This window comes from Castor canadensis, unplaced genomic scaffold (assembly GCF_047511655.1).
Source record: "Castor canadensis unplaced genomic scaffold, mCasCan1.hap1v2 HAP1_SCAFFOLD_65, whole genome shotgun sequence".
In the NCBI taxonomy this organism is placed as follows: domain Eukaryota; kingdom Metazoa; phylum Chordata; class Mammalia; order Rodentia; family Castoridae; genus Castor; species Castor canadensis.
In genome coordinates, this window is record NW_027395331.1 from 80,360 (window position 1) to 107,658 (window position 27,299).

Here is a 27,299-nt window from a genome sequence, read left to right on the forward strand (position 1 = left end):
TTGTCCACCCCACCCTCACCAAGGGCAGCTGGGGGCCCCTTGTCCTCCCACCTTAGCCTGCGGGGGTCGAAAGCCTTGAGCCGGGTGCAAGGCCTGGGGCTCCGGCTGTGGGTGCGGGAGGGAGTTCCGGCGGGTGGGGGGGGGGGTCTACGGGAGGCAACGCGCATGCGCACGCCCGCGTGGCCCAGCCCTCTGCTCCTCGCTCTCCAGACCTCGCCCGTGTGCTTCTGCGCTCTCGCCATGGACGGCAGCGATGTCATGTGCTCTGGCTGGCTGAGGAAGTCGCCCCCAGAGAAGAAGCTGAGATTCTGTGTAAGTGCGGACACGGGGAAGCGTGGTCCTCAGCTTGGGGCTCCAGGAGAGGCCGGGACGGTGACGCAGGTGGACCCCGGGTGGCAGTCAGAAAAACATTTTATTTTGGAGTAAGTGTAGATGCGTGACAAGGTGTAACAAATAGTGAACATAGACCCAGGTAACCTGTATCCAGTTGTCCCTAATGAGACCATCTTGAAAAACTGCAGTATGACAACATGATCAAGGAACTGACAGTGCAATCAAGATACAGGTTTCCTCACTGTAGAGCCCAAGTCACCCTCTTGTAGCCACATCCACCCCTGCTGTACCCTAACCCACAACAGCTGCTAAACTGCTCTGTTTCTATAATTGTCATTGCATGCATGTTACAGAAGTGAATTCGGAGAGTTCAAAACTGAAATTTTGTGTTCATTCTCTGAACTTTGTGCATAGTTCTCTGGAGACTCATGCAAGTGGTTGCATGTATTAAAAGTTCATTTTAAGTTATTTCTGTAATTTGTTGGTATATAGTAATTGTACAGAGGGTTTCGTTGTGATATTTATGTCATTGCTAAGCAGCGCTCCAAGATGTGAATGCCAGAGTTTGATCACGTAACCATTCACCCATTAGATTTAACTCACTTTTCCCTGACTAAGATGTTGAGCGTCTTGGAATGTGATACCTAGAAGCAGCGGATCCTTATTGGCCAAATGCATTTCATGTCTTCTGCCTGTTTTCTGTATGGATTTTTTGGTTTGTCACTCTTTAGTTTTGAGGGATCTTGATATGGTAAATAGTACTCTTTTGCTGAGTGTGTGGTTTGCATTTCCTCCCAGTCTGTAGTTTGCTTTTTATCTACTGAACAGGGATCCAAAGGGCAGAAGGTTTTCATTTGGACAACTCCAGCTTATCAGCTTTTCCTTTTCTTGGTTGTACATTTTTTGATCAAACCTGATAATGCTTTGATTAGCCCGAGGCCCTGTGTGTTTTTCCAAACATTTTAAGTTTATGGTTTTTAAGTCCATGACCTGACACGTTGAGTTAACTTTTGTAGAAGACGTGACACTTAGGGAAGCTCTTTGCTTTTCTGCAATGGATGATACCAGTTGCTCCAGCACCCTTGTTGACGAGGCTTTCCTTCCATCAAATTGCTCAAAAACTGTCAAAAATCAGCCATGCATATTTCTGTGGGTTCTTTCTGGGTGTCGTGCTCTGGTCCCCGTCCCATGTGTCTGCCCTCTGTCTGTGCTGCTCAGGCTGGATAACTATTGCCATGTCATGAGTTGAAATCTGGGAGACTGAGGCCTTAGTTTATTTTTCTTTTTTACAGTGTTCAGCTATTGTACTTCTTTCATTTTTGAATCCAGCTCTTATAAAACAGAGGGGTTTTTTAGAGGCAAACTCTTGCTGTGTATCCTAGGTTGGCCTCAAACTCTTTGTCCTCTTGCCTTGGCCTACCCAGTGCTGGGATTATAGACCTGTACCACCACACTGGGCTGCAATAATCAGTTTATGTCTAAAATGTCTTGATGGGATTTTGGTAGGAACTGCATTAAACCTGTGTATCACTTTGGAGAAAAATGGCATCTTTACTATGCTGAGTCTCATAATCCATGCAATTATTTCATGTTTGTCTTCTTGATTTCTTTCATCAGCCTTCTATAGTTTTCACCATTCAAATCCTCTTCAACATGTTTTCATGTTTTGCTGTCTTTCCACCTGATCAGTAGTTCATTCCTTTGGGGTTGGATCTCCTGCCCCAGCCTCCTGAGTAGTTGGAATTACAGCTATTCAGGCATTCACCACCATGACTGATTTCATTCCTTGCTTTCTAGAAGTTGCAAAGACAACTTTCAGAGTCTTTGGGTTCATGCTAAGGTGTGGAAATCAATTATTTCTGTGTTTTTATCTTAAAGTAAAATGTAAGCTGCTGGGTTTTGTTTGACTTATTTCTTGTGATGTTAAAGAATCTGCTTGTTCTAGGATTTTAATGGGGGGAGGATTCTTTGGAATTTTTGTATGTAGAGAAGCTGTCATTTGCATATAGGGGTGGTTTTATGTTTTCCTGTCTAATCTGTATGCCTTGTTTCCTTTTCATGCCTTCTTACCTCCTAGATGTTGAAGAACAGTGTTGAAAGTGAACATCTTGGGCTAGGTTCCAATCTCAGGAGAAAGCTTTCAGTCTTCCACCATCAGCATAAGGTCAGCTGTGGGGTTTTTGTATCTGTTCTTTATCAGTTGAGGAAGTTGTTCCTGTTTTTTCTGAGTGTATTTTATTATGAATTGATTTGAATCTTGTTGAGTTCCTGTTTTGTTTCAGTTGACATAATGCTTGATTTTCAAATAATGAAACAAACTTGAGCCTCTGGAATGAAACCTGGTTAGTTATAGTACATAGTGTGTGTATTGCTGAAATCTGTTTAGGAATACTTTATTAACAATTTTTGTGCCTTTCTTCACGGGGAATATAGTTCTGTAGATTTTTTTGTTTACACTGTCATTATTTGTTTTTAGTTTCAAGGTAATACTACTTTCAAAAATTGAACTAACCTTGTGCCTGTAATCTTAGCTACTTGAGAGCCAGAGATCAGGAGGACAGGGCTCCAGGCCAGCCCAAGCAAAACTTTAGGAGACCCTATGTCAACTAACAGCTGGGTACAGTGGTGCACCGGTCATCCAAGATACAGCAGACAGAGTAAAATAGGAGGATCGAGGCCAAGGCTAGCCTGGACAGAAAGTGAGACCCTGTCACCAAAATAACTAGAACAAAAAGGGCAGGAGGCATGGCCCATGTGACAGTGTGCCTGCTTAGCAAGTGTGAAGCCCTGAGTTTAAATCCCACTAGCACCAAAAGAATATTGAACTGGGATGTGGTCCCTCCTGTCCTATTTTCTTGAAGAGATTGGGTACAATTGGTGTAAGTCACTGAATAGTTTATAGAACTGTGCAAATGAAACCATCTGGGCCTGGATTTTTTTCTAGAGAGTTTTTTTAGATTATTCAATTTCTGTATTAATTACATGGCTATTTAAATTACCTATTTCATATTGGGTGAATTACGTCAGTTTATATTTTTAAGAGATAATTCTATTTCATCTAAGTCATTAAATATATGTGTGTAGAGTTGCAGTCCCTATTTTCCTCACAGTATCTGCAGGGTCTGCCCTGTTTTTGAGACCAAGTCTTGCTAGGTAACCCAGGTTGGCCTCAGACCAGTGATCCCTCTGCCTCACCTCCTGAGTGCTGGATCACAGATGTGCGCCACCACATCTGACATCATACTCTTAGGTTTGAACTCAGGTATTACATGTTGAGCAACTCCACCAGTGCTTTTCTTGATGGGTGTTTTTGAGTTAGGGTCTCACAAACTATTAGCCTGGGTTGACTTTGAACCACGATTCTCCTGATCTCTGCCTCCTGAGTAGCTAGGATTACAGGCTGAGCCTCCTGCACTGGGCTTTGGCTTCATTCTTGTACCAGTAGCTTGTGTCTTCTGTTTGTCAGGCTTGCTAGAGGTTTGTCAGTTTTGTTGCTCTTTTCAAGAACCAGCTGTTTGGTTCATTTATCTTCTCTGTTGTTTCTCTGTTTTTAATTTCACTTATCTTTGCACTTTATTGCATACTTTCTTGTGCTTGCATTAGATTTCTTTTGATTTTGTTTTTCTAGATTTTTGATTTGAGACTTTTCTTCTCTAATTTTCATTATACGTTATAAATTTGTGCTCTACTTTCATTATCTCCATAAATTTTGTAAAGTTGCATTTTAATTTCTTCTTTGCTTTGGTGTGTCGTGTTATTTCTTCTCTGACACCTGGAGTACTTGGAAGTGTGTTGTTTCATTTCCAAATATTGGAAGGTTTTCCTGTTGTCTTTCTGGACTGATTTCATTTTGATTATGTTGTGGGATTAGGAAAAACTGCGTATTTTAACTGTTTTGAGTTTGTAGAGTTTTATTTTTTTGTACAAGCCTGTTTTGCTTTATGTTCCAGGGTACTGGATTGTTTATTTTGCCTTCATTGGGCAAAATGTCCTAAAATGTTCTTTTGACTGATGGTGTTGTGGAATTCTACAGCCGGTCAAATTTCTGTCCAGCTCTTCTCTCAGTTGTTGAGAGGCAGGTGTTGGCGTCTCCAGCTACAGCTGAGGATCTGTCCATTTTGCTTTATGTATTTTTGAACTCAGTCGTTTGGTGCGTGTGTGTTGGGAATACAATGTCTTCTTGGAGGCCTGACCTTTTTTCCATTATATGATAACCCTCTGAGTTTCTCGTAGTAATTTTCTTTGCTCTGAGGTCTATTTGCTAGTTGATGCAGTAGCCTACATCTGAAAATTAGCCATTTCCTTTTATCAGTGTTCACAGGATACATCATATTCCCTCTTTTTCTTTCAACCTGTTTTCTCGAATTCGATGTTTCATGTACACAGCAGACAGTTGAGTCCTGATTTAAATTTATTCTGCTAACTTCTGTCTAATTGGTGTGTTTTAGACAATTTACATTTAATATAATTATATGTTACAGCTTAAGTCTGCTTTTGTTTATAGATTTTTTGTTTCTGTTTTCACTTTTTTCTTTCTGAGGGTTTCTTGGCCATTTGTTAGAATTTTATTTTGAATTAATTGTTCTGAGTGGAACTCTCTGTACAGCATTTCAGCAGCTTCTCAGATGTCACCTTGTATGTACAACAGTCTGTCCCTGTCATCATTTGACAGTTTGACAGAGGCATAGACACTTTGCCTCCCTTTGTGTTCCTTTGCCCTCCTCCATGTATAATTGTCTTGTATATTTTCTCTACATCAGATAGTGCTATAATTTTTGCTTCAATCATCAAACAATTCAGAAGACTCAACTAGAAAAGGAAAGCCTATGGTGTTTATTTATATTTGTGTCTGTTGTGCACTGATTTCCTTGTTGATGTCTCAGTCTTCCTCCCATTGTTCTTTTCTACTCAGAGAATTGCCTTTGCATTCTTTTAGGTTAGGTTAGCCTGCAACAGAATCTCTGCTTTCCTTTACCTGGGAACATCTCTGGATACAGAGGATTTAGAAGTCTGGGTTGACAGTTCTTTTCTTTCCAGAACCTGAAAATTTTATGCCACTTCCTCCTGCCCTCCTGTTTCTTATGAAAACTCTATAGTCATTCAAATGGCTTTCCCAGTAGATAAGACCTTAGAGGACTACAAGTAAATAGTACTTTACTTTCTTCACTTCCATCTTCATTTTGTTCTTAGGCTCCTAGTGCTGAGGTCAAGCGAATCCATGAGCTGAGTTCCCACATGGCAGCTTTGGGGGTCAGTAGTACTGCAGAGAACAGCCTTTCAAAAAAAGAAAGGGAGGAGAGGACAGGGTCTTCAGTTTTCAATGTGAAAAGTACGGAAAAGCTAGGCCACCCATGGAATGTGTTGTCACCTCAGCTTCTAGTTTTTTCTAATAAAGGAGAATTGGCATCTTGAAATCAAGGAGCCTGTTAGGGAAGAAAAAGACCACATCCCAAGGGGAAGAGCAGTTGGACAGACAATGCTCTGAAGATGAAAGTGGGATAGGTAGAAGGTTGGCATTGGTTGGGTGAGTGTCTGTGCATGGTTCAGACACAGGGTCATTGGCCAGGTAATGGTGGACCATGTGTGAACTCTTAGTTTGCTTGTGTTTTCTCATGAAATAAAGGACAACAGAGCAGAGGTGCTGGAGGTTTATGGAGAGAAGTTCTGAGTCTTTGACCACAGACCAGGAGTCAACGTTGGCCTTGGTCAGTGCCTTGGGACTGTTGGGCAGTGTGAGGCCCACTTGATGAGATGCTTGCATGGTTTTATGATGTACCAGGTGTGCACAGGTAAGTGACAACAGGAAGAGACTTTGACTGAGCTGGGGTTGTGGTTCTGCCACATATGAGGAATGGAGAAAGTAGCAAGGGATGCTGATGGTGATAGATCACAGAAACAAACTTAGAAAAGGAGACAGTGAAAAGGGGTAAGATTAAGAGAGTAGTTTCCCTCGGATCTAAGAAATTGTGAAAGCTGTCAGCATCTTGGCGTTTGCCGTGCTTTGGTGTTGTATACAGTATGCTTTGGGGATTTGGCATGAGAAAACCCCAATAAGGTAGGTGGGTACTAGTGATTTTCATTGTATGCATGAGGACAGATCCCAAAAGTTAAAGACTTAATCAAAAGTTACACAACAAGACAGTGGTAAAGCATACACTCACCCCACAGGTCTGTGTGTGCTAAATTTCTTTCAGGTCTGTGTGTGGGTTCCTCAGTCCTCTTCAGAGATGGAATGTAAAATAGAGCACAAGGGTCATGCAATCAAGTTTTAGGTTCTGCAGTAGTAGAACCTACTACTGTAGACTTTATTCACTCAGTGAAGTGTTAGGTTCTAAAGTGTGAAATGCTGTGAGGACTTTATTGTCAGCAATACATATGGACTGCTTACTATGTGCAAGCCCTCATTATATGGACCATTTACTGTGTATGAGGAACCACTGTAAGTACAAGGGACACAGCAGTGAAGCAGACAGGGAAAAACGTGCTGAGGTTTCTCAGAGGTTTCTTTACAATTCCTCAAGGAATCATGAATTGGCATATAGTGCATTGTACTAAAAGAAGGGAAACTTGAGTTTTTCATACTCATTTTGTGACTTCTTTTTCATCTCAACGTGTCTTAGAGGAGGGGTGTCCCTATCTGTAGACTAAGACCTCATGTCTTGGCAAGTTCTACCGTGCCTAAAAGTACAGTGTACATGGATCTCTATTCCTGCCTGAGTAGATGGTTGCTGTGAGGTGCTGGGTCTTCAGTCACTGTCCTGACCTGAAGTGTGGGGTGCCACCTCTTATTTTACAAAATAAGATCTTTTGCCAGCGATGCTGTGCTAATGTGCATTCTGAAATTATCCTCCATTTCTGACACTAGGGAAATCTGGAAGGAGGATGGAGACCATGTGCAGCCTCTATCCCTAACTTGCAGCCTTTCAAAAGCTTTGAAATGACTAATTAATTCCCCCTCCCTTATATCTTGCTGGTGGGATGTAGGCCTGGAGGAAACGGTGGTTTATCCTGCGGCGTGGCCAGACTTGTGATGACCCAGATGTTCTGGAATACTACAAAAATGATCAGTCCAAGAAGCCCCTGAGAAGTATCAACCTGAGCCTGTGTGAGCGGATGGATGCAGGAGTGACCCTCCATAACATGAGGCTGCCGGCTGGTTTTGTGTTTGACATCCAGACCACAGAGCGCACCTTTTACCTTGTAGCTGAGACAAAAGAGGACATGAATAATTGGGTTCAAAGCATCTGCCAGATCTGTGGCTTCAGACAGGACATGGGGAGCACAGGTAGGCAGACCACATAGGGTTGAGGTGGGGAGAGCAGCTCTGGCTCACCCTTCCTCCTTGGCAGAGGTATCACAGGGTAATAGGAAAAAGGGGTTGGTTAAATATTAGAGAGACCCTGGCCCTAATTATGCTCCAATGAAAAGCAAGAAATGTAGGCTATCATGAATCAAAAGGAATTCTTGATGCTTCCCAGGGCCCTTGACACCACCTTCACAATCTTCTGTCATTCTCCCTTCCATTAGTTCTTTCCTACCAGCCACTTGCTGGCCCTAGTTGGGAACGTTTTTCTTGGACGCTCCCCTCTGGTCCTTCTCTGCCTGTCCATCCCACCTTTTCCATTCCATCCTTGGCCAGCAGTTCCATGCCTTTTAAAGGCATTGACGTGATTGGTGAGCTTTATCCTCTTCTTGTTTGTCTGGGGTTCTTTATAACTACTGTGGGTAGATAATCCATTTGCCTGGGAGAAGGTAGGTGAGAGGAGGAAGCGGTGACTTGTGTTAGGGTTTGGTGAGCCATGCTCAGAACAGGCCAATCCATAGAGACAGAAAGAGGAATGGTGGTGGGCTGGGGAATGGGATGACTGCTAATGATGACAGGATTTCTCTTTCGAAGGGTGAAAAATTCTAGAATTGGATAATAATGGCTATTACACACCTGTGTGAATAGACTGAAAACCAGTGAATGTTGCACTTTGAAATAAACACATTTACAGTAGATGAATTTTATCTCAGTTAAAAAAAAGTCCCTCAGATGAACCAACCAGGTTTGGAAGCCATTGGACTTACGAGCTGCTTCACAAATAAATGTGAGGCCAGCCGATCTCAAGGGTGTCATGTGTAGAGGGCCACACTGGCTTCACCACTGTGCTGCCAGTTCCTGTGAACTGTTGAACAGAGGTCTGTGTCCCTTACACTTCAGGCCTTGCAAATAGTGTAAGCAGATGTGCCTGGAGTGGCACCCACTCTGAGCTCTGTGCTGTTTATCTTCCTTGGAGAAAAATAGTGAGCCCCATCTTCTCTTAAGTTGTTTGGTTCAATCTTTCCTTATAGGTTTCATAGATTTTATTTTGTTTCTCCTCTTCATTTTGAAATAAGAAGAGGATTAAAAGGCAGCAGAGCCTGTGCTAGTGGCTCACACCTGTAATCCTAGCTGCTTAGGAGGCACAGATCAGGAAGATAACGGTTCAAAGCCAGTCTGGGAAAATAGTTCGAAAGTCCCTATCTTGAAAATATGTAACACAAAAAGGGAGGGTGGAGTGGCTAAAAGTACTGCAAAAAAAAAAAAAAAAGGCAGCAGAAAAACTCCACACACCTACCAACCTCAGAGTCTTTATAAATGTGAGAAATGTGCCCAAGAAGTACCTCATCTTTTTAGGAAATAGGTCTGAGCAGGAGGAAAGTAGCCAGAAAGCAAGTTGCTTTTAATTGAATTGTTTCCTCAGGGGTCGGAAGTATTCACAGCAGTGCAAACACATCCTTGAGATGCAGGAAAGTTACTATGGTGCAGATGCCTTTTCGAGCAGTCACATATGTGAGGATGTTGTTGAGTCCTTGCTCTTACTGAGTAGGGGTTAAGCACAACGAAAGTGTGGAATCCACATTTTCTGGGCTTGCTTTCATTGGTGGGAAGATTCATTTGCTCCTTCTCAGGTTATTCATTCACACGTTCTGTCAGCCTACACACCCTGTCAGCCTGTGCTGCTCACGTGCTGGGGAGGGGGAGGCTGCCCAAGTCCACGTCACCACTCTGGTTATGTGAGAAAATTGGTGATCAGATTCTTGACTTTTTTTTTCTTTGACAGTACTGGGAACTGAACTCAGGGCCTTGAACTTGCTAGGCAAGCACTGTACTACTTGAGCCATGCCTCCAGTCCTTTTGCTGTTAGTTTGTTTTCAGACAGGGTCTTGTGCTTGCCTGGCTGGCCTCGGTTTCTCCTTTTGAGTAGCGAGAATTACAGGTGTGAGCCACCATGGTCAGTCAGAGACTCCGTTTCTGTTGTGAAGTGGACACAGTACTTTCTGTTTCCCCCTCTGTTTCAGCTTCTCTGTTTGTGCATCATGGCTACCTCAGGTCAAGGTGATATTCTCCAAAGGACTGTTCATTGGGAATCTAGAGGGGAGTCCCTTGCACTCCTCAGTCTCTGAGATTCCTTCATGTGAGGCTCTTCCCCAGAAGATGCTCCCTTTTTCTGTTTCTTTTTCCTTTTTTAAGGGTTTCATAGGGATCCATCAACAACCTTCTTGTTTTTTTTTTCTTTTTTTGCTTTTAGCTAGTTTTGCTGCAAGTGGAGTCTTTCTGTCTTTTCATGAAAGAATTTTTTAAGATTTCGTGTCTTACTGTGTTTCCCAGTCTGGCCCTAAACTCCTGAACTCAAGCAACCCTCCTGCCTCAGCTCTCTGAGTGGAGGGACAGGTATATGCCTCCACGCCCAGTTGTTTTTTTAAATTCTTTTTGCCATTGCTGGAATTTTTATTCTTCTGCCACCCTTTAGTTCCTTCCATATTCCATCCAAACGTGTCTAGCCTAAAGCCTGCAGGTTCAAAACCACAATAGGAGGGAAATTGAATCTGAATATTGATCTCAGCCTAGAGGAAACAGGTACCTCCTGATAGACTTCTGTTCCCAAAGGGATCCAGGGATGATGCTCATGAAAGAAAAACAATTCTGAGTAAAGCAAGATTTTATATCATATTTGTGGGGTTTACTTTGATTTTGGGGGTGGGGAGCATGAGTGAGCATAGCTGTTCTCAGGGGACCTGGAAGATGAAGCAAGAGGAGCCAGTCACACATGCAGTGGATCCCAGTCCAAGGCTTTACTGTCCCTAGGGGCTTGAATATCAGGCAGGGGGATCTGGTTGCACATATAGAGCCCGGTCCAAGGCTTTACTGATAAGCCTTTAACAGAAGAGAAGGCAGGTGGTAGTAGTCACAGCTCCAGGGACTGAGCTCGCCAGGGTCAGGATTGCCTTTGGGACTGGGAGTGACACCACTTCAACCCCCTCTGCTCTGGGAGTGCAGAGCAGGAGCACGGATGTGGGAGGAGAGAAAGCAGTGGTAGTTGCTTCCTCTGCACTTAGCATTTGCCCTTGTCTGACAACCCACCTTAGGATAAGGACTTCTGTCTCCTTTTCATTTGCAGGCTCACTCAGAAATGTGTCCTTAGCCGGTCTGGGTCCCAGCTCTTCTCCAGCTGAGCTCAGCAGCTCCACTGAACCTCTTCTCCAAGAACGGAAGCCCTGGGCTCTGTTATGCTGTGGACTTCTCACCTTGTTCATGTCTGATCCACCTGTGTCCAGCGTGCATCACACCTGGTCCTCCACAGCATCTGGGGAGTACCTCAAATTGCATGATTATTGGAGTGAGAGAGCAGAAAGTACAAGGTAGGGGTCTTCTGTGGCCACCTGCTGGTGACCATGTTTAGGGTCTGTGGCTTCTAAGCCTCTGCTTTATCATCCCAAAGACAAGGGATTCTTAAATCTACAGCAAAATGGTTGTTCTGTGTTTTGCTTATGTAACCATAGCTACTGGAGGTGTCTGTCTCACTGACAGTGACATTTTGGTCCCAGAGAAATCTCCTACCATCCAAAATCATCTCAGTTTTGCTCTGGAGCTGTGCCATTCCTTCTGGAAGCTACTATCCACATGAGCTATTCAACTTTAAATTAGGTAGAACTAAGTGAAATTTAAAAGCCAGCTCCTTGGTTGTGTCAGTCACATCCCATGTATTCAGGGCCCCATCACAGAGGAACCCTTCCATCATCACAGAAAGTTCTGCAGTAAGGACTCAGCTCTATGACAATGGCCTGGATTTTCCTAACCCCACCAGCTCTCTACAGGTGAGAACCTGTGTGTATCCCCATCACCTGTTGCTCCCATCGTGTGTGCAAACAGTCGGCCTTGCCGGAGCTGGTTCCCACTTGCTCCACAGTCAGAATACCACGAATCATGGTCCTTAATTAATTCAGAAATACCTAATCTGTGTTAGGAAAATTGTTGCAAACAGAGACGTGGTCATGTTAATACATCACCTCATGATGTCCACGAAGACATTTTCATACATAACCTCACTTGAGCCAGTCAAACACAGATGTAGACGTGGGCAAGTACCTCGTCACAGCTGCAAGAGCTAGACTCACGGCTAACACTGGCCAGGACAGGACAGACCGGGGCCCTCATTCCTGTAGCCTGTGCTTTCTTGACAACGTGGCTCAGCCTCGTGGTCTGGGAGTCACTGGGCATCACAGCAGAGGGTTTGACCCCATTGTTTTTTGGTTGGTTTGTTTTTTTTTATTTTTTGAGATGGGGGCTTGTTAGGTTACCCAGGCAAGCTTCAAACTTGGATCCTCCTGCTCTGGCCTTCTAAGTAACTGGAATTGCAAGCACTTGCCTAGTTCAGACCTTGAGACTGCCTCAGGACCCATCTCCTGAGGCAGCCTGATACCTTGTTCTGTGAAGGTTGGTTGTCCAACCATTCACACGTGAAGTGAGTTCTCAGCAGAGAGGGTGAGCCAGTCAAGGCCACTTAATCCAGTAAAGGCCACTGACCTCAGCCACACAACTGAAAATGGTCCCTGATTCTCAAATCACAGAGATCCAGATAGTGGTGGCTTTGGGATCAGTCAGGTTTGGATCCAAATTCAGGTCCTTCCACTTCCTTTGTGATCATAGAGCACTCTCTTAACCTCCCTGTCTCCAGTCTCTTCATCTCCAGCATTGGAATTCCTAAGTCAAAGCTGACTAAGGAGTGTAAATGGTAACACTAGGTGCACAGCTGTGGATCTTCAGTGCTTGTCTCTGATTATCCTTGTGCCACATCTCCTGCCAGCATGTGTGGGACTACTGGGTGTAGAGGGATAGGTCTTGGCATCACAGTTCTAGATAAGTACTTAACATTAGGGTCTGAAAACCACTGTGTGCATGAAAGTCCTGAGGCTCTGGTTGGAATGCTCCTTCTGACTGAAGAGGCCACCAGTCTGATCAACTACAAGTGGTGCTGTGTGGCTCTTCTGCAGATCCTACTTGGTCAGTATGAATACCAGCAACTTCAATACCCCACCCAGCTCTGCTCCAGTGGCAGCATCTCTATAAAATCTTCCCTGATTCCATGGAGGACTCTGAACAAAATCCATAGTGTAGTCTCTTGAAGACTGAACAGTAGATCAAAAATGGCATATTGTAGAAGAAGAACACTTGCAGAACCTATAGGGTGCATTTTCTGTCTCTCCTGAATTGCCCCCAGGTGGTGTCCCATCACAAGGCAGAGGGGAGCAAGTGGCTAATGTTCTCATGCAAACCCCATCTTTCAAGGTGCAGACATCAGGAAAGGAGCCCAGGAAGGCTGGAAAGGAGTGAGCATCCCAGGGGGGAAAGTTGGAGGAAGGTCTGCCTACTCTGTGTGTGATACCATCATGTTCCAGGCTCCCCCAAAGCCACACAGGTGTGAGTCAGTAGCCTGAGCTGTGTGTTCAGGACTTCCACACTTAGGGAACACTCTGACTTAGAGAGAGAGCTTGTTGTCTTAACCTAACCAGACTGACTTCTTACAGAAATAAGAATGCTCACCTCTCCTCTGGAGGATTGTAACAGAATGGAGAACCTGCGCAATATAACATCGACAGCATTCACTACATTACCCAAAATCTCCACACACAGAAAACCAACAAAATAGAACCAACTCTCAGTGGAAGGCATAATCCAGATGTTGGAATGATCAGACAGATTCTAAAGTCCTTGTTAAAGCAACACTCTATGTGATAATGGAACACACTTGAATTTAAAGGAAGGAAGGAAAAAAGCCTCTGTCAACCTAGAAGGATACTTCCTGCAAAAAGATCCTTCAAGAAGGAATTAAATGAAAATATTCTCAGAAGAGAATTTCCAGATCTGACTTAAGGAAATGCCAGGATGATCTTCAGGAGAAGCAAGAGGGGTCAGAAGGAATCTTGAGTCTCCAGCCATGAGGGCCTGGGAGCACTGGTAGCAGAAGCTGAGCTCAGTCCGGTGAGGCTGCACCTGCTCTTAAATAACATAAAGTAGGTCACCATAACTTTCCATAGCTGTTGGACTGGTGTGCAGAATGGAGAAGGAATGCAGAGACCCCAGAAGCCTGGTTGGGCTTCAGGCCTGAAATGGAGCACCCAGCCATCAGGGGACATGTGGCCTGCATGTCTGCCTCCCTTCTTCTTTGTGCCACTTCTGTAAATAGTGAGCTCCACGAGCTGTGAGGCAGAGGTGCCATGAGTCCAAGGTATGACCCTCCAGGAACAGCTGTTGCTTCTTCGAGTTGTACCTGGTAATCATGGCTGTAAATTACTGACTTGTTTTCTAAATCCAAATAGAATCCTATGAAGAGTCATAATGTAGAAAGGTGAAAAATACAAAGAGGACCTGGATTCCTACTTTGTTACAACTCCCCTTTCAATTCCCCAAAGCACCTACAGAGAGTAAAACCACTCTTGTAAAGGTTAAAGCTTGTAGATGGACCTTAGAAATCCTGAGACCACCTGGGGAGGGGGTGCTGAGGGAGCCTGTCTAGCGCAGCCCTTGAAACTGTGCAGTGCCCTCTGACAACTCTTTACCACTTACTCTTTACTTCTTAAATCCTGTATTTAAAAATATATATAAAGACTTACTCTATCCTGAATACAGCTCCCAAACAGAAAATTTATTTCATATAGATTTTTAGGTTTTGAAAATAGATATTTCCCCCTGTGGCTGCCTCTCAACAAACCATAGTGTGTGGTAGAAGAAGTGTGTTTTAAGTTCTAATGGCTCTTTCAAACTTAACAAGCAGCAGCACATTACCTAGCTTATTTATGCTGACAGGACTTCTGACCCTCTGCAGGGCTCATTCCACAACCTTACAGCCTTTGAGTGCAAACATGATACTGTGGTCTGCACACAGTGGCAACTCAGCAGTGAGAAGGGCTTGATGGTGTCTGTTGAGGGTGCAGAGAAGACCAACCCTGCTTATCACAGCTATCTAGGAGTGTGAGGAGGATAAAGACCAATACTGTTTGAATATCCATACACTGGATGTACCACAGTTGGATTCAGAAACAACCTTCACAGCATGTTTTTAATCACCATTCTGCACATGTGCAGTCAGAGGTTCAGAAAGTGCCTTGGTCAAATCAGAGCTGAAAAATTGAAGGTCCCAGATGGCCCTCAGGCACCCTAGGCCTTGCCTGTGTTTTTTCCTCACCACTTGACTCTATGGTCTTGAAATCCGAACTGTTTCCCTGGCCATCGTGATCTCCTCCCAGCCCTGTTTGTGATGGCTAATCTTGATTATCAGCTTGGGATTGAGAAATGCCTAGGAGATCAACAAAGCACACCCTCCGTGCATCTGGGAGGGTGTCTCCAGAGAGGGTTAACTAAGGGAGGGTGATTTGCCCTCAGTGGGTGGCATCATCCCATAAGCGAGGGGCCTGGATGGAATAAGTAGGGAAAAAGGAGAAAGAGAAGAGCACAGACGCGTGTGTTTTCATTGTCTCATTCATCCATCCATTCATTGTCTTTCTCTCTGCCTTCCTCCCTCCCTCTCTCCACCCGACCTCTTCTCCCCTCTCTCTCTCCCTCCTTCCTGGTTGCCATGATGTGAGCTATTCTGCTTCGCCACACCCTCTGCACCATGATGGACTGAAAGCCCTGAAACCATGAGCCCAAATAATTGTTCTTCTTTTACGCCATTTATGTTGGGTTCTTTGTCACAGCAATGAACAGCTACCTAATGGCATTTTGTGGAGGAATTTGGAAATGTTTGGAGATAGAGGCTAGGGAAGTCCAGATGCATATACAGAGATTAAAGGGCACTTTCTGGTTTGATCTCAGAACAGAACACTTAGGAATATGGACAGTAAGGACCACTCATGAGGTCAGAGGGAAATGGGGACTCTATTGAGAGTTGCATTTGAGACCACTTATGACATTGTGGCAAAGAACTTTACTACATTTTGTACATGCCCTAAGAATTGTAGAAGGCTTAGTTTAAAGGAACTGGACTAATTAATCTGGGGACAGAAATTTCGAGGCAGCCAAGCATTAACACGGTGACATAGATATTTCTGGCTTCATTTACACTGAAAATTTACATTTATAATTTATATTGTAAATGATTTACATTGATAATTGTGAGCAGAAAGTAGAGCAGAAGGATTTGAAAAACATGCAGTTTGTTGAGGAAAGGAACATATTGAAAAGGATGGACAAGGAAAGTGTCCTTTAAAAAGATCAGTGCCAAGGGGGGAGAAATGACCCAAACATTGTAAAAAAGAATAAAAAAATGAAGAAAAAAACCCCAGATCAGTACCTTTAAAGAAATCCAATAATTTCCACTAGAATGATCAGAAAGATGCCTTCAGGTCATCATGGGAATTGATGGACTCCACCCATCCCTGGTTTAAGGGTGCAGAGGTTTTGCTCATTTGGAAGGTTGCTTGAGAAGAGTGCAACAGAACACTCTGCTTGCAGAGGGCTTGCTAGAGAAGCATTCCCCACATCCAGGAACCCAGGCTTCAGATGCAGCTGCAGCAGTGGATGAAGGGGACCCGTCTACTGCTTGAGCTGACAGCCGACCTGGCCATGGCCCACATGCTGTTGGTTTGGCAGGCATACAGAATGCAAGAGTTGCAGAGTCATGGGGGCTTCCACTCAGATTTCAAAGGCAGGCCTGGAAACCAGGCATTGTATGGCAGGGTTGAACTCCATGAGGCCAGTCCCTAAGAGGGTGATGTGTAAGGAAAGCTATGAGTGTGAAGCCTAAGCCACAGTGGAGACCCATGATGTTGGAGATGCCAGGAAAAAATGAATCAACTGCCAAGGAAAGCCTCAGGCAGAAGATACAGCCAAGCTGAGGAACCACATTTCTCAGGTGGACTGCAAATGGCAATGCCAAGGGGCAAGGCTTCCCAAGACCTTTGGAGCTCACATCATGACACCCCATGCCCCCGATAGTGGACATAGAGATTTAGTATGTAATGTTTTCCCACACACTAAATGCAATTTGCATTATGAGAAGGACAGGAACTTTTCAAGGGCCCAGGGTGGAATCTTACAGTTTAAGAAGTGTTTGTGGTGGACTGCTGATGGTTAACCTTGATTGTCAACTTGCTTGGATTGAGAAATGCATGGGAGATTAGAAAGGCACACTCTGGGTGTGTTTGTGAGGGGATTTTCAGAGGGAATTAATTAAGAGGAAAAGACCTGTCCAAATGTGGACAGGACCATCACACGGACTGGGGGCACAGATAGAATAAAAGGGGGAAAAGGAGAAGGCTGGGAATCTAGGCATGTGCTGCCTTTCTGCTTTCTAGCTGACATATGTGAGCTACTATGCTCTGCCACACGCCCTACCATGATAGACGTGAAGCACAAAAACCATGAGAAAAAACTTTCTTTTTTGTTATTTACATTGGGTATTCTGAGACAGCAATGAGTAGGTGAAAAACAGAATGTTAGTCCTTTCTTTCTATTAGGAGTGCTATATTCTCACTAGACACCAGAACCTCATTCTTCATGAGGAATGTCACAGTCATGCAGACATTTTCCCAGGAGAGTGGGCAATGTGTCAGTGGAGCCAGAGCCAAGTCCAAGCTCCTGTGGCCTCCCCAAGGAACAATGACATAGAACAGGGTTCAAATCAAGCAACACTGAAGTCCCCCAGAGCCTAGCCTCCCCAGAACACACCAAGGGCAGCCTCATAGGCCTTGATAAATAAAATGAGGAAGTACACACATTCAGGACTTGCAGTAAAGCCTTATGCCATGTTCTGAGCAATCCCTGCCCAGTCAGGCTTCCAGAAACCCAAGTGGACCAACCACCAAGGGGTTTTGCACTCTGGATGTGTGACATTCTAAGTGAACCCCAGTGGCAATGGAAGCAAGAAGGACCCACTGTCTCTACCATCAAAACTGTGGCCAACCCAGCTGTGACTCTCGATTGTGAACAAACCCTTACTTCCTCTTGATCTTCTTGCTAGTAATGGCTGTTTCTGTAACTCTTCCTCTTCCCAGAAAGGGAAAACAGTTGCAGTCTGTCGGGAAGGCACCAGTCCTGAAGAGCACTGTGTGCTCAGAGGCCCAGCTCCCTCCACCCTACTGGCCACGGAGGAAGCAGGTGAGAGTTCCCAGGGTGCCCAGCAGGCCAGGGCCCCATCATTTTGGCCCACTTTGCGGCCAGCCACAGCATTGGGTCCTCCTATGCACATCTATTTGCGTGCATGTGTGCACGTGTATGTTTGTGTCTGCATTTCTGTCGCTGCATGTGTGTACGTGTGTCTCTGTGGCAATGAATTCATTTCCTGTGATTGTCTCATCTCTTAACTTTGTATGATAGCAACAGATGACACCAGCCCTCAGGTTTCATAGATAATACAGGCATTTATGGGCATGTACAACTGATGACAATGTGTGAAGTAGGTGCTGCAGTAATCTTGAAGGAGCAGGAGAAGAAACAGGAGAGGCCCTGAGAGACTACATGATCTGTTCAGAATGACACACCTGGTGCAAGGGAGGGCCCAGGTCTGAACTCAGCTCTGTCTGCTTGAAGCTGAGGTGCTCTCTGCACCCACTCTGCCCAGATGTGGGGTGGGTAAGTTGGCGGAACTGTCCAGATGTGCTCATGCTGATGGGGGAGGGAACAGCAGGCAGCAGTCCTTGGGGAGGTCTTGTGTGAGGAAGAGTTTCAAGTAGGGGACCCTGGATGGTGACCTCATTTCCTTGACAGTGGACTACACAGAACTTGGAACTCTGTAGCTACACAGCTGCATAACAGAACGAGCCCAGGCCAGCTCCCTTAGTCCAGGGACCTGGAGAGAGCAGGATGTTTCTTTGCTGTGTCTCAGCTTCTTGCTCAGGCCTCAGGAAAACCCAGAGTGGCTGCCTAGTCTGAATCTGGAGATGGTGGGTCAGCCCTTGCCCCCGACCTCAACGTTTCTAGCCATTTTTCCACAGGGACTCAAACGTGACTCAAGGAAGGTTCACACACGACAGGAAACCTCTCTTGACTCCCCCTGCCCTAGTCACAACCCTCCGCAGATAAGTGTGTTGGAATGAAAATGTCAAGCAGTGTTTTTGCAGTTTTCATGTCACTGTGTGGTATTCAGTCATTTTGCAATTTGATATCATTTCCATGTTTGAATCAACCCTCCTTGGACATCCCAGGGTGAAAATGAGTCACCGAGCCTGGATGAGGCCTGCAGGGTAAGGCCCCTCGAGGTAGGCACACTGGAGAAGCTGGTGAACCACCTGGTGCCTTCCATGCAGAGTGCGGACCCCTTCTTTGTCCCTGCCTTCCTGTGTGCCTACCGAAGGTTTGCCACCACCCAGCAGGTGCTAGAGCTGCTGTTCAGGAGGTGAGTGCCCCTTCCAAGCCCATGGAGCTGTCCTCTTCCTGGCCAGGAATGTTCTGCACTGCTCTGAGCTCGTGTGCTCACATAGGACATTGTAGAACCAAGTAGGACGAGCCCCGGAAGTGCTTGCCCTGGGTCTAGCCCTGCAGAATGGGCTGCCCAGGGCTGTAGGCCCGATATGTGTGACTTTCCCCTTCCACATAGAAGCCATCTTCCCTAGGGTTCCCTTATCTGAGCCTCATGGGTAGCACTTTTCTCATTTGTAAGGAGGTTCCAAAATCCATCTGCAGAGTGCCTGACATATGTAGCCAAAGCAGGGACCCCAAGGGAGGACTGAGAGAGGCCTGTGTCCACTGAGATATCTGGGAAAGAGCTGGTTGGGATCACTCCTCGCACAAACATATATGAAGCACATACTGTGAGAAAATTCACTTAAAATATAATTCAGGGAAGAGTGCAGAGAAATTTCCTGTCCCTCCTAATTTTCCATTTCCATCTGGAGTCAACCTGCCCCCTATATGTCCTGGCAGGTGGAGACACAGATCATTAAAGGTGACACTCTCCTGGCTTCCTCTAGGTATGGATTCTTCCACCCTGATTGTGAGGAGGATGAGCAAGTTAAGAAGTGAGTGGGCGTTCGGTCAAGGGGGAGGGTTCCCATCTCCAGAGTAGGAGTATTTGGGGAACTTGGTTTGGAGACTGGGAACCCCTCTTGTGATTTCCATTAGAGGGCTGAGGCCTGGGGCTTCACCTGCAGGCAGAGAAAAACAGATTTGATGGAGTCCTGGGTGCCCAGGGAGCAGAGGGGAGGCTGGGGGCTCAGATTCAGCCCCTGTGAGAATCCGCCCCTACCACAGGCTTGTCCAGCACTGTGTTCCATCATGGCCTGGACAGAGGTAAAGGGGAGCACCTTGCTCACAAGGCTTTACACCTCTGCCCACCATGCCCAGCTGCACATGGGCTGAGCAACCTCTGCAAGGTGGGGGGCTGGGGAAGCAGAGACCAAGCCCTGACTCTGCTGCCCTCCCACCTCCCCCCAGAGCCATCTGCTCCATCCTGAGAACATGGCTAGACAAGTACCCCGAGGATTTTTGCCAGTCCATGGATCTGGCCTGCCTGAATCAGCTTATGGCCTATGTGCTGCTCAACATGCCTTTCACAGAACTGGCAGTCCCTGTTGACCTTCTCCTCACCCAGCTGGAGGACCGGAAGTCCAGTGAGGTGGAACCCAAGAGTCAGGAGGCCTTGGGTGGGTACCTGAGAGGTGTGAGGAGGGATATGCACTGGGTCCCACTCAGAGGAGCCTGTTGGGTTGTGTCCAGCACAATTGAAATGGCAGATGAACGATCATTCAGACACAGGAATATGTGTTAGAGAGACAGAGGTGGAAAACAGCTCAAGGCTACTTCATTGAATCCATTTGCTTTGTGGCTTTTATTGAGCGCAGCAAATGGTCAAAAGGTATGTTTGCTACCAATCTGTTACACCACTAGCAACAGGGAAAGGCACTTAGCATAGCAGATTAAGATCAGATAGGGTCAGGATTTACATCCACATGTCTTGTGGAGAGAAAACAGCAAACAGATGCCTTCATCTGTTTTGGAGGAGGTGCCCTCACCTTTGTCCTCCTCATTTACAGTCTCTTTAGCTATGCCTGAACGCCAACAGCATCCTCCAGAGGAAGCCAGAGTACCCAAGAACCCAGGGCCCTATCTCTATCACTTAATTAGCTCTCTCTCCCCCAGCCCATCCTCTGCACCAAGGCCTCGTTCAAGCAGACGAGATCCACCTATCTCCTGTCAACCATCACCTTAAGCCAGGCAGGAAAAGTAAGTGTATGTGCCCTGTCCATATCTGGACAATAGCTGGGGATGTTTGCATTTGCTTATGTATCAGGTGTATCCTGGACTTAGGGTCAGTGACTATGGACAAAGTCAATTCCGTGAGCATTGGTTTTGGGTTTCTTGTCTGCAAAGTGTGGGAGTGGCCTCTATCCAGGGTATGGGAAGGAGAGCCACAGGGAGCTCCAGGGCAGGGGCTGGCACTGCAGTCGTTGGCTATAGTCAGGCCGGCATTCCTGCATGGACCGGGAGGAAGCACTTCAAAGTACAGGTTTTTTCCGCCTCATTCTGTGAGCTGCAGGTCAGTGGCAGGACTCACAGAGGAGCAAGTGACTGGCCCTCTGAGTCTCGCCAGTGGAGAGTTGTCTCCCAGAGTGTAGAAGTGAGTCCTCAGCCCTCAGAGCTATTTGCCTCCCTCCACATGGGCACCTAGCCTGCTTCGGAGCAGTGTAGCGCCCCAGTGACCACTTCAAATATGGCCTCTCGTTTCATATAAAGTCATAAATCTGGGGAGGAAAAGCTGTGGCCTGACCCCATGAATCCACCCAGTTTGCATTCTGAAAATAACTATTACCATAGATAGAGTGGTTAGAACGTATAGTTTGGAACCTGATGACTACCTCAAGTGCTGTGCCTTGGTTTCCCCACATGACACTGAGGGGTGCAGGAACGTGGTGTGCAAGTGCAGTATGTGTGGCACTGTTGCTTTTGCTGGTCACCAAGTCCCTGCTCTCATCCCAGTAAAGCCAGTGCCACAGGACCTGCACAGCAAGGCCATCCTCGAACAGCCCCCCTGCAGATCAGCAAGTGCCACGTGAGTGTCATTAGCTTGTGTGGAGCTTGGGGAGGTGATGTGACGTTGGTGGCAGGAGGGTCAGGTCACTGATGCTGCTGTAGACACTCCCTTCGAATGGTGCCCTTGGCTGATGGAGTCTCTTCTCCTGGGAGTGGGTTTCCTCATCTGAGGAGGGTAAATACCCTTGCCCCAGGGCAGATCCCAGCTGATCGTGGAGTGGAGGCCAGGCCCAGCTGTGTGAGGGCAGCTGGAGGCTGCCCCTTGCTCACCTGTCTCCTCCTACAGCAGCGAACCCTTGAACCCCAGCTACTCGCAGGACTGCCGTCCCCGTGTTAAACCGAGGATCCGCAGCACAGACCCGCAAGACAGCAAGGGGGTGAGCATTCTTAATGTGAGTCCTTTGAGCCCCACTGCCAGCTTGGCTACTTTCCCCTGGCCAGGCTCCCTGCGTGAAGTCACTCATGGCTTTTCCTCCTTGTGATAGCAAAGGCAGAAGGCAACATCTCCAGCTGCCAAGCGTGACTTTGGCCCCGCTCCCAGGAGGGATCCCAGTGATGTCAACTATGCGGTCCTGGACTTTCCGCCAAGCTCCCCAAGTCATGGCCGCAAGGTGGCTGGGGGGTCAGCCAGAGCTCAGGCCCAGGGAGGGTTCCCAGAGGCAGGGGAAGATCTCGAATACTGGGGAGAAGTCTCAGAAGTGTCCCGGAGGAGGAGGAGATGTCCTAGAGACTGGGAGGAGTCCCGGAGGTGGGGGAGAAACCTGGAGGAGGAGGAGGAGGGTCATGAAGACTGGGAAGAAGACTCAGAGGGGACCTGGAGGCTGTGGACAGGTCCCAGAGGCTGGGGAGAGGTCCTAGATTCTGGGGACCGTCTATGGGTTGCAGGGTATGGAGTGGGAAAGGCTAGGGCGGGTCCTGCAGGCAGTGACCAGGGCCCTCAGCCTTTCCCACTCCATACCCAGTTCCAGTGATGCAACCTGCTTTAATCAGCTTCCCCTCTCAGTCTCACAGCCTTCTCACCCAGCCCTAGTCATGTTGCCCCATCACAGGCCTAATCTGTGTAGAAGTCACGGGGTCAACAGCAGGTTGAGCCTAGTGTCCCCCATTCTGGTCTGTGCTCTTCTCTGGGGAGGGTAATGGGTGTGAAGTGCGTGGGAAGGAGGAACCTTCATGCAGACTCTGGGCCTCAGAAACCCCCAAGGGAATCTTTCTTTCCAGCCAGTCTAGACAGCAGGGAGGCCACCCCACGTTGTGGGCATCATGGGGGCCCCCCGGGCACAGGTAGAGTCCTGTGGCCAGCGCCAGGCATGCTCCCTCCCCTGGGTGAGTGGGAGGGGACGCAAATGAAGGCCTGCACCCACAGCCCAGGTCAAGGAAGGGCTGCAACCCCTCAGAAGTCGGCACAGCTGTTTCCTCCAAGAGAGAGACCTGTCCTGGAGGGCAGGCTTCAAAGGTCACACTCACAAGGACCGGCGAGGTTTCCTCCTGTCCTTGGGCGGCACCTTCCTGCCCTCCCCACTAGTGACTCAGCCACTGTACCCCTCAGCCATCCTCATCATCGCTTAGCTCCAGTGAGCGGGCAGAGTACGCTGTGGTGGACTGGGTCAAGACCCGGGGCCTACAGCGCACCATCGAGGAGTGGACGGCCGTGCGACAGTCCCAGGCCCTTACGAGGGCTCCAAGCCATGATGAGGCCCGCATCCAAGGAGAGGCCAGAGGCAGGGGCCCCAGGGCTGGGTCCTCCCTGTCCTGTCTCCACTAACACTCAGGAAACGGATCAGAACTCTCCCACTAGTGGTCTGTGTGTGATAAAAAGCAGTTGTTAATGAGGTAGATTAGCCGTTTAATAATGTCTGTATGGAAGCATGTGCAGAATAAACGTACAATTCTTGTCTGTTTGAAAAGATGAAAGACCTTCTGTGGATGTCACAGTTGTCACCTGCGGGTGTGGCCCAGCCCTGGTCCTCACCCTCTTCAGAGCTCCTCCTCTGGATGGACTGGGTGCTGCAGAGATGCAGGGGATTCATATTCACACCTGAAGTCAGGGTTCTTCTGTCACCATCTCCCGTGGTGCTACACAACACAATAGTCCAGGGTCTTCTCTGTGTCCCCAGGGCCAGGATGGAGGAGGCTGAGGGGCAGGATGTTGGTGTACACCCATCTCTGCCTATTTTCCCTCGTCCGAGTAGGAAAGGAGCTCATCCACACTGATCTGACTAGCTGAGAGGCTGATGTGGCCTCAGGAGGTCTCGAGACCTCGAGTGTGTCTTTGGGCCTCTCAAGTCCCAGCAGTAGACAGCCTGAAAGACATTCTTCCTCCTAAGACAAGGCCAGCTCACCATGGCCCTGCCTCTGACTGGACAGCCTGGCAAAAAGCAAAACAGGCCTGGGAAGACTGGCAAGGAGGAGTGGTGCTCTCAGTGGCCTGGGACCCACACTGGCCAACCTGCAGCTCTGACAGGTGATCCTGACTGTAGCTGAACACATAGGCTCTGCCTGGTCTCCACTCAAGCCAGCTTCCCTGTCTCTGGGGAGGGACTGGATAAGCAAGCGTAGTGGGAATGGGTCACACAAGTGATAAGTCTGGGGGTTCTACAGGTATGTGACCACACAGACTTGTGTGACATGCCGAGGGTGGTCTCCAGGGACTGCTGGCTGCCTGAGGACAGCTCTACTCCCACAGCAGTGACACCCAGCCACCATTCTCCCAAGCTGATTACAGGGTGACAGCACTGTTGACTGTTGGCTCCATTTGTTGCCCTGTACTGTGCCTGCCAGCCACATCAGGAGATACCCGGGTCACTTCTGTGGGGCTGACCCCATGTCCAGCCAGGTATCACCTGCTTGGTCTCGTGAAGCTGCTGATGGGATGTCAGGGAGGGCTGGTCACCTCAGAGGCTGGGACTTGTTTAGTACAGGGGCTGGGTCCACTTAACCCTCCACCCCCAGGAGCCTCACAGGGCAAAATAGACTGGGGCTTTCTCTGGGCACCCTGTGACTTCCAGCTGTGCCACTATCTAGCCCTTCAACTGCCCCCTGTGCCTGGACCTTGGAGGCAGTGGGTCTGGCAGCTCCTCAGGCACACTAGCCAAGGGGGTAGGTTCCCAACTGGATCACCTCGAAGAGACTCCAGGCTCCCAAAGTTTTGGCAGGTGTTACTTTGACAAATGTGGGAGAGCTTGAGATAATGGCACTGTCAAAAAATAAATACGCATTTGGGGAGAAGGTGATGAGAGTGGTCACCCGCAAAGATGTTGGTTCAAAGGGAAGGGTCCCAGTGCTTTTTAGTGTGGACAGGAGGCAACTGCCTGTCTCCCACCTTTCTACCCATCATTTAGGGCCCTTGGGTCCTCCACCTTGGGCAGTGTTTTGGGGATGGCCACAGCTCTGCTGCCTCCTTCTGTTTTCCTTGGGGACCTGAGCAGGGAAGACTGGTTTGTGTCCTCTGCCTTCTCCACTCCTGTGGCCTTGCCACGCATGCAACCTGTAGCCTGTTGGGGCTACCTCCTCCTCCCCCTCCCGCCTTGTCACCCCTCCATACGAGGCAAAAAGTTGCCTCTTCCAGCCTCCCTGTCAGAAGAGGAGGCAGCGAGGTGATCACTGCCCCCACTCCCTCGATAACACCCTGAACCATGTTCACCATAGAATCGCTCAACTTGGTCAGGGTTAAATGAGGTCAGTCTTGAGGCGAGCAGACTAGGAATGGGAGCTCGCCACTCAGGGTTTCCAGGCATGGGAAAGGGAAACCAGGCAAATAGTGTTAATGCAGCATGGCAAGAGCCATGTTCTGTGTACATCTGCTGTGTACCCTTGTTGGTGCACGTGTGCTCATTGGAGCTGGAGACTGAGCCTGGGTGGGAGGCCATGTGGGGTGCGGGGTGTGGGTGTGGTGGCCAGGGAAGGGTTACACAGACGACAAAGTGAAGAGGCTGCATCCCAGGGCAGGGGGCAGAGAAAGCAGAAAAGTAGGGTAAAATGCAGAGCAAGGAAGTGACCTCTGGGAACCCAGCTGGTGTCCAAGGAGGGAAGCAGGCCACTCTTGTACACACGGGTGGGTGGCGTCTGCAGGTATCTAGGCACAGTGGCTCCACCTGGAGCCCCAGGACCTTAAAGGGTCTAGAGATCAGATGGACCTTGGGCCATGCATGGCTAGGCAGCAGGACAGTGCCCAGTGGTTTCCATGGGTCTTGAATCCTACTTACATCTGCTTTAGCCAAGGAATGACCAAGGCCACGCAAGTGACAGGTGGCCTGGAGCATAGACGAGAATCCTTCGGAGCTCACTTCCGATTGGGAAGATAGGCTTCCTGTGAGAGCCTGAGCAGCAAGTTCTGAAAATGCTCGAAGTTCAAGGACTAGGATTTGCTCTGACAGAGTCCAAGAAGTCTTCCTGGAGGAAGTGGTATTTGAAACTGGTGTCAGGGAAGAATAGGTCAGACAGCCATGGCACTGTTCTGGGTGTCAAGGCTCTGATGGGGCTCTGCAGGTGCCAGGTGTAAGATTCCTTCCCGCAAAGGAAGAAGGGCTGTGTGGCTGCTCACCTAGTCCTCCTGAGATGGCAGGCCTGTGCATGGCACAGTGGCCCAGTGGCAGTTGAACAAATCAGGGAAGAATGAGGCATGCTTTGGCCAGCAGGCACGGAGCAGGAAATGACAAGTGTGGGGCCTGTGGGAAGAGCAGGAGCCCAGAAGAGCTGCCCAGCAGGAGGGGCGGGAGGAAGGAGACACTAAGGGAGTCAGGGGCTCCTCCGAAAGGCGGCACAGGAGAGGGGAAGCCTGGCTGCAAGTCCACTGCCTGTGATGCTTCTGCCTTTGAGGACAGTGCCTGGTGAGGAGGGGGCGCAGGAGCCACCCTGGGCTCTAAGCTCCCCTGATGGTGGCTGGAGGCAGCACCCAAAGTGGGCCCCCAACCTGAGGTTTCCAGGGCTCTCCTCCTGGGTGAACTGAGGACAGGAGATTTCCTTGCCTTTTCCTTTTTTATTTCATGTTTTTTCCAGTACTGACCTCTCAGCACAGCACAGGAAACAAGATGTCTGCAGGGGGTTGGCCCTTTCAGGCAGACAGCTCTCACAGGCCATGCACCCAGGAAGGCATCTTGTGACCACATGCATGCTCCCCTTCCCCTGCCTGATACCTGTGTGGATGTCCCCACCCACTAGGTGCAGGTTCCCATGCTGAGTCAGGTGCCCACATGAATGTCCACCCTCCAGTCAGGCGGCCGTACGCATGTCCCCACCCCTCTCAGGTGTCCATGCACACATCTCCACCTCATTCCAGGTGTCCATGTGCACATCCCCTGTACTCTGTGTCAGGCTCCTGTGTCCATGTCCTCATCCCATGTCACTCCCCATGTGCACATGGCTGTCTGTCACATGCTGTGACACTTTGCTGTACTGCATGAGTGCTGGCATCTCATTGCTGCTCACAGTCAAATGTCCAACTGCATGTTGCACACAGGCCATGCTGAGGCAAGGACATGTGACACAGGCAGCGATCTGGGGTGCACTGCCCCTGGGCTGGTCACCCTGACAGTTGGTGTCAGCCTCTCTGCGAGCAAGCTGCCTCCTGCAAGGTAGCAATCAGCTTCTTCCTGCACACACACTGGACATTGCCCAGGAGGCAGCTGATGATCTCTCCAGGCCACTCTGGCGGCTTTTCTCTAATTTGACGCTCCATGTCCACTTCCCCCAGGCCTGA

The 27,299-nt window shown here is 48.2% G+C and overlaps 1 protein-coding gene across 1 annotated transcript; it reads left to right on the forward strand.

The window, feature by feature from the left end:
• The first annotated feature begins 240 nt into the window (after nt 1–240).
• Nucleotides 241–27,299, forward strand: Gab4 (GRB2 associated binding protein family member 4). Its single transcript, XM_074064498.1, has 13 exons — nt 241–372; nt 7,318–7,618; nt 14,485–14,608; nt 17,632–17,734; nt 18,781–18,971; nt 19,546–19,593; nt 20,009–20,232; nt 21,551–21,623; nt 21,891–21,981; nt 22,090–22,215; nt 23,151–23,315; nt 24,626–24,700; nt 27,294–27,299. The coding sequence occupies exons 1-13, from the start codon at nt 241–243 to the stop codon at nt 27,297–27,299; spliced, it is 1,659 nt and encodes a 552-aa protein (XP_073920599.1).

Excerpts from the sequence above, each read along its gene's own strand:
- Gab4 (XM_074064498.1), top strand. The coding sequence starts at position 241 with ATGGACGGCAGCGATGTCATGTGCTCTGGCTGGCTGAGGAAGTCGCCC. Across the intron at positions 373-7,317 it reads CTCCAGGAGAGGCCGGGACG|GCCTGGAGGAAACGGTGGTT; the intron begins GTGACGCAGGTG and ends GGTGGGATGTAG. Across the intron at positions 14,609-17,631 it reads TATCACAGCTATCTAGGAGT|AAAGGGAAAACAGTTGCAGT; the intron begins GTGAGGAGGATA and ends TCCTCTTCCCAG.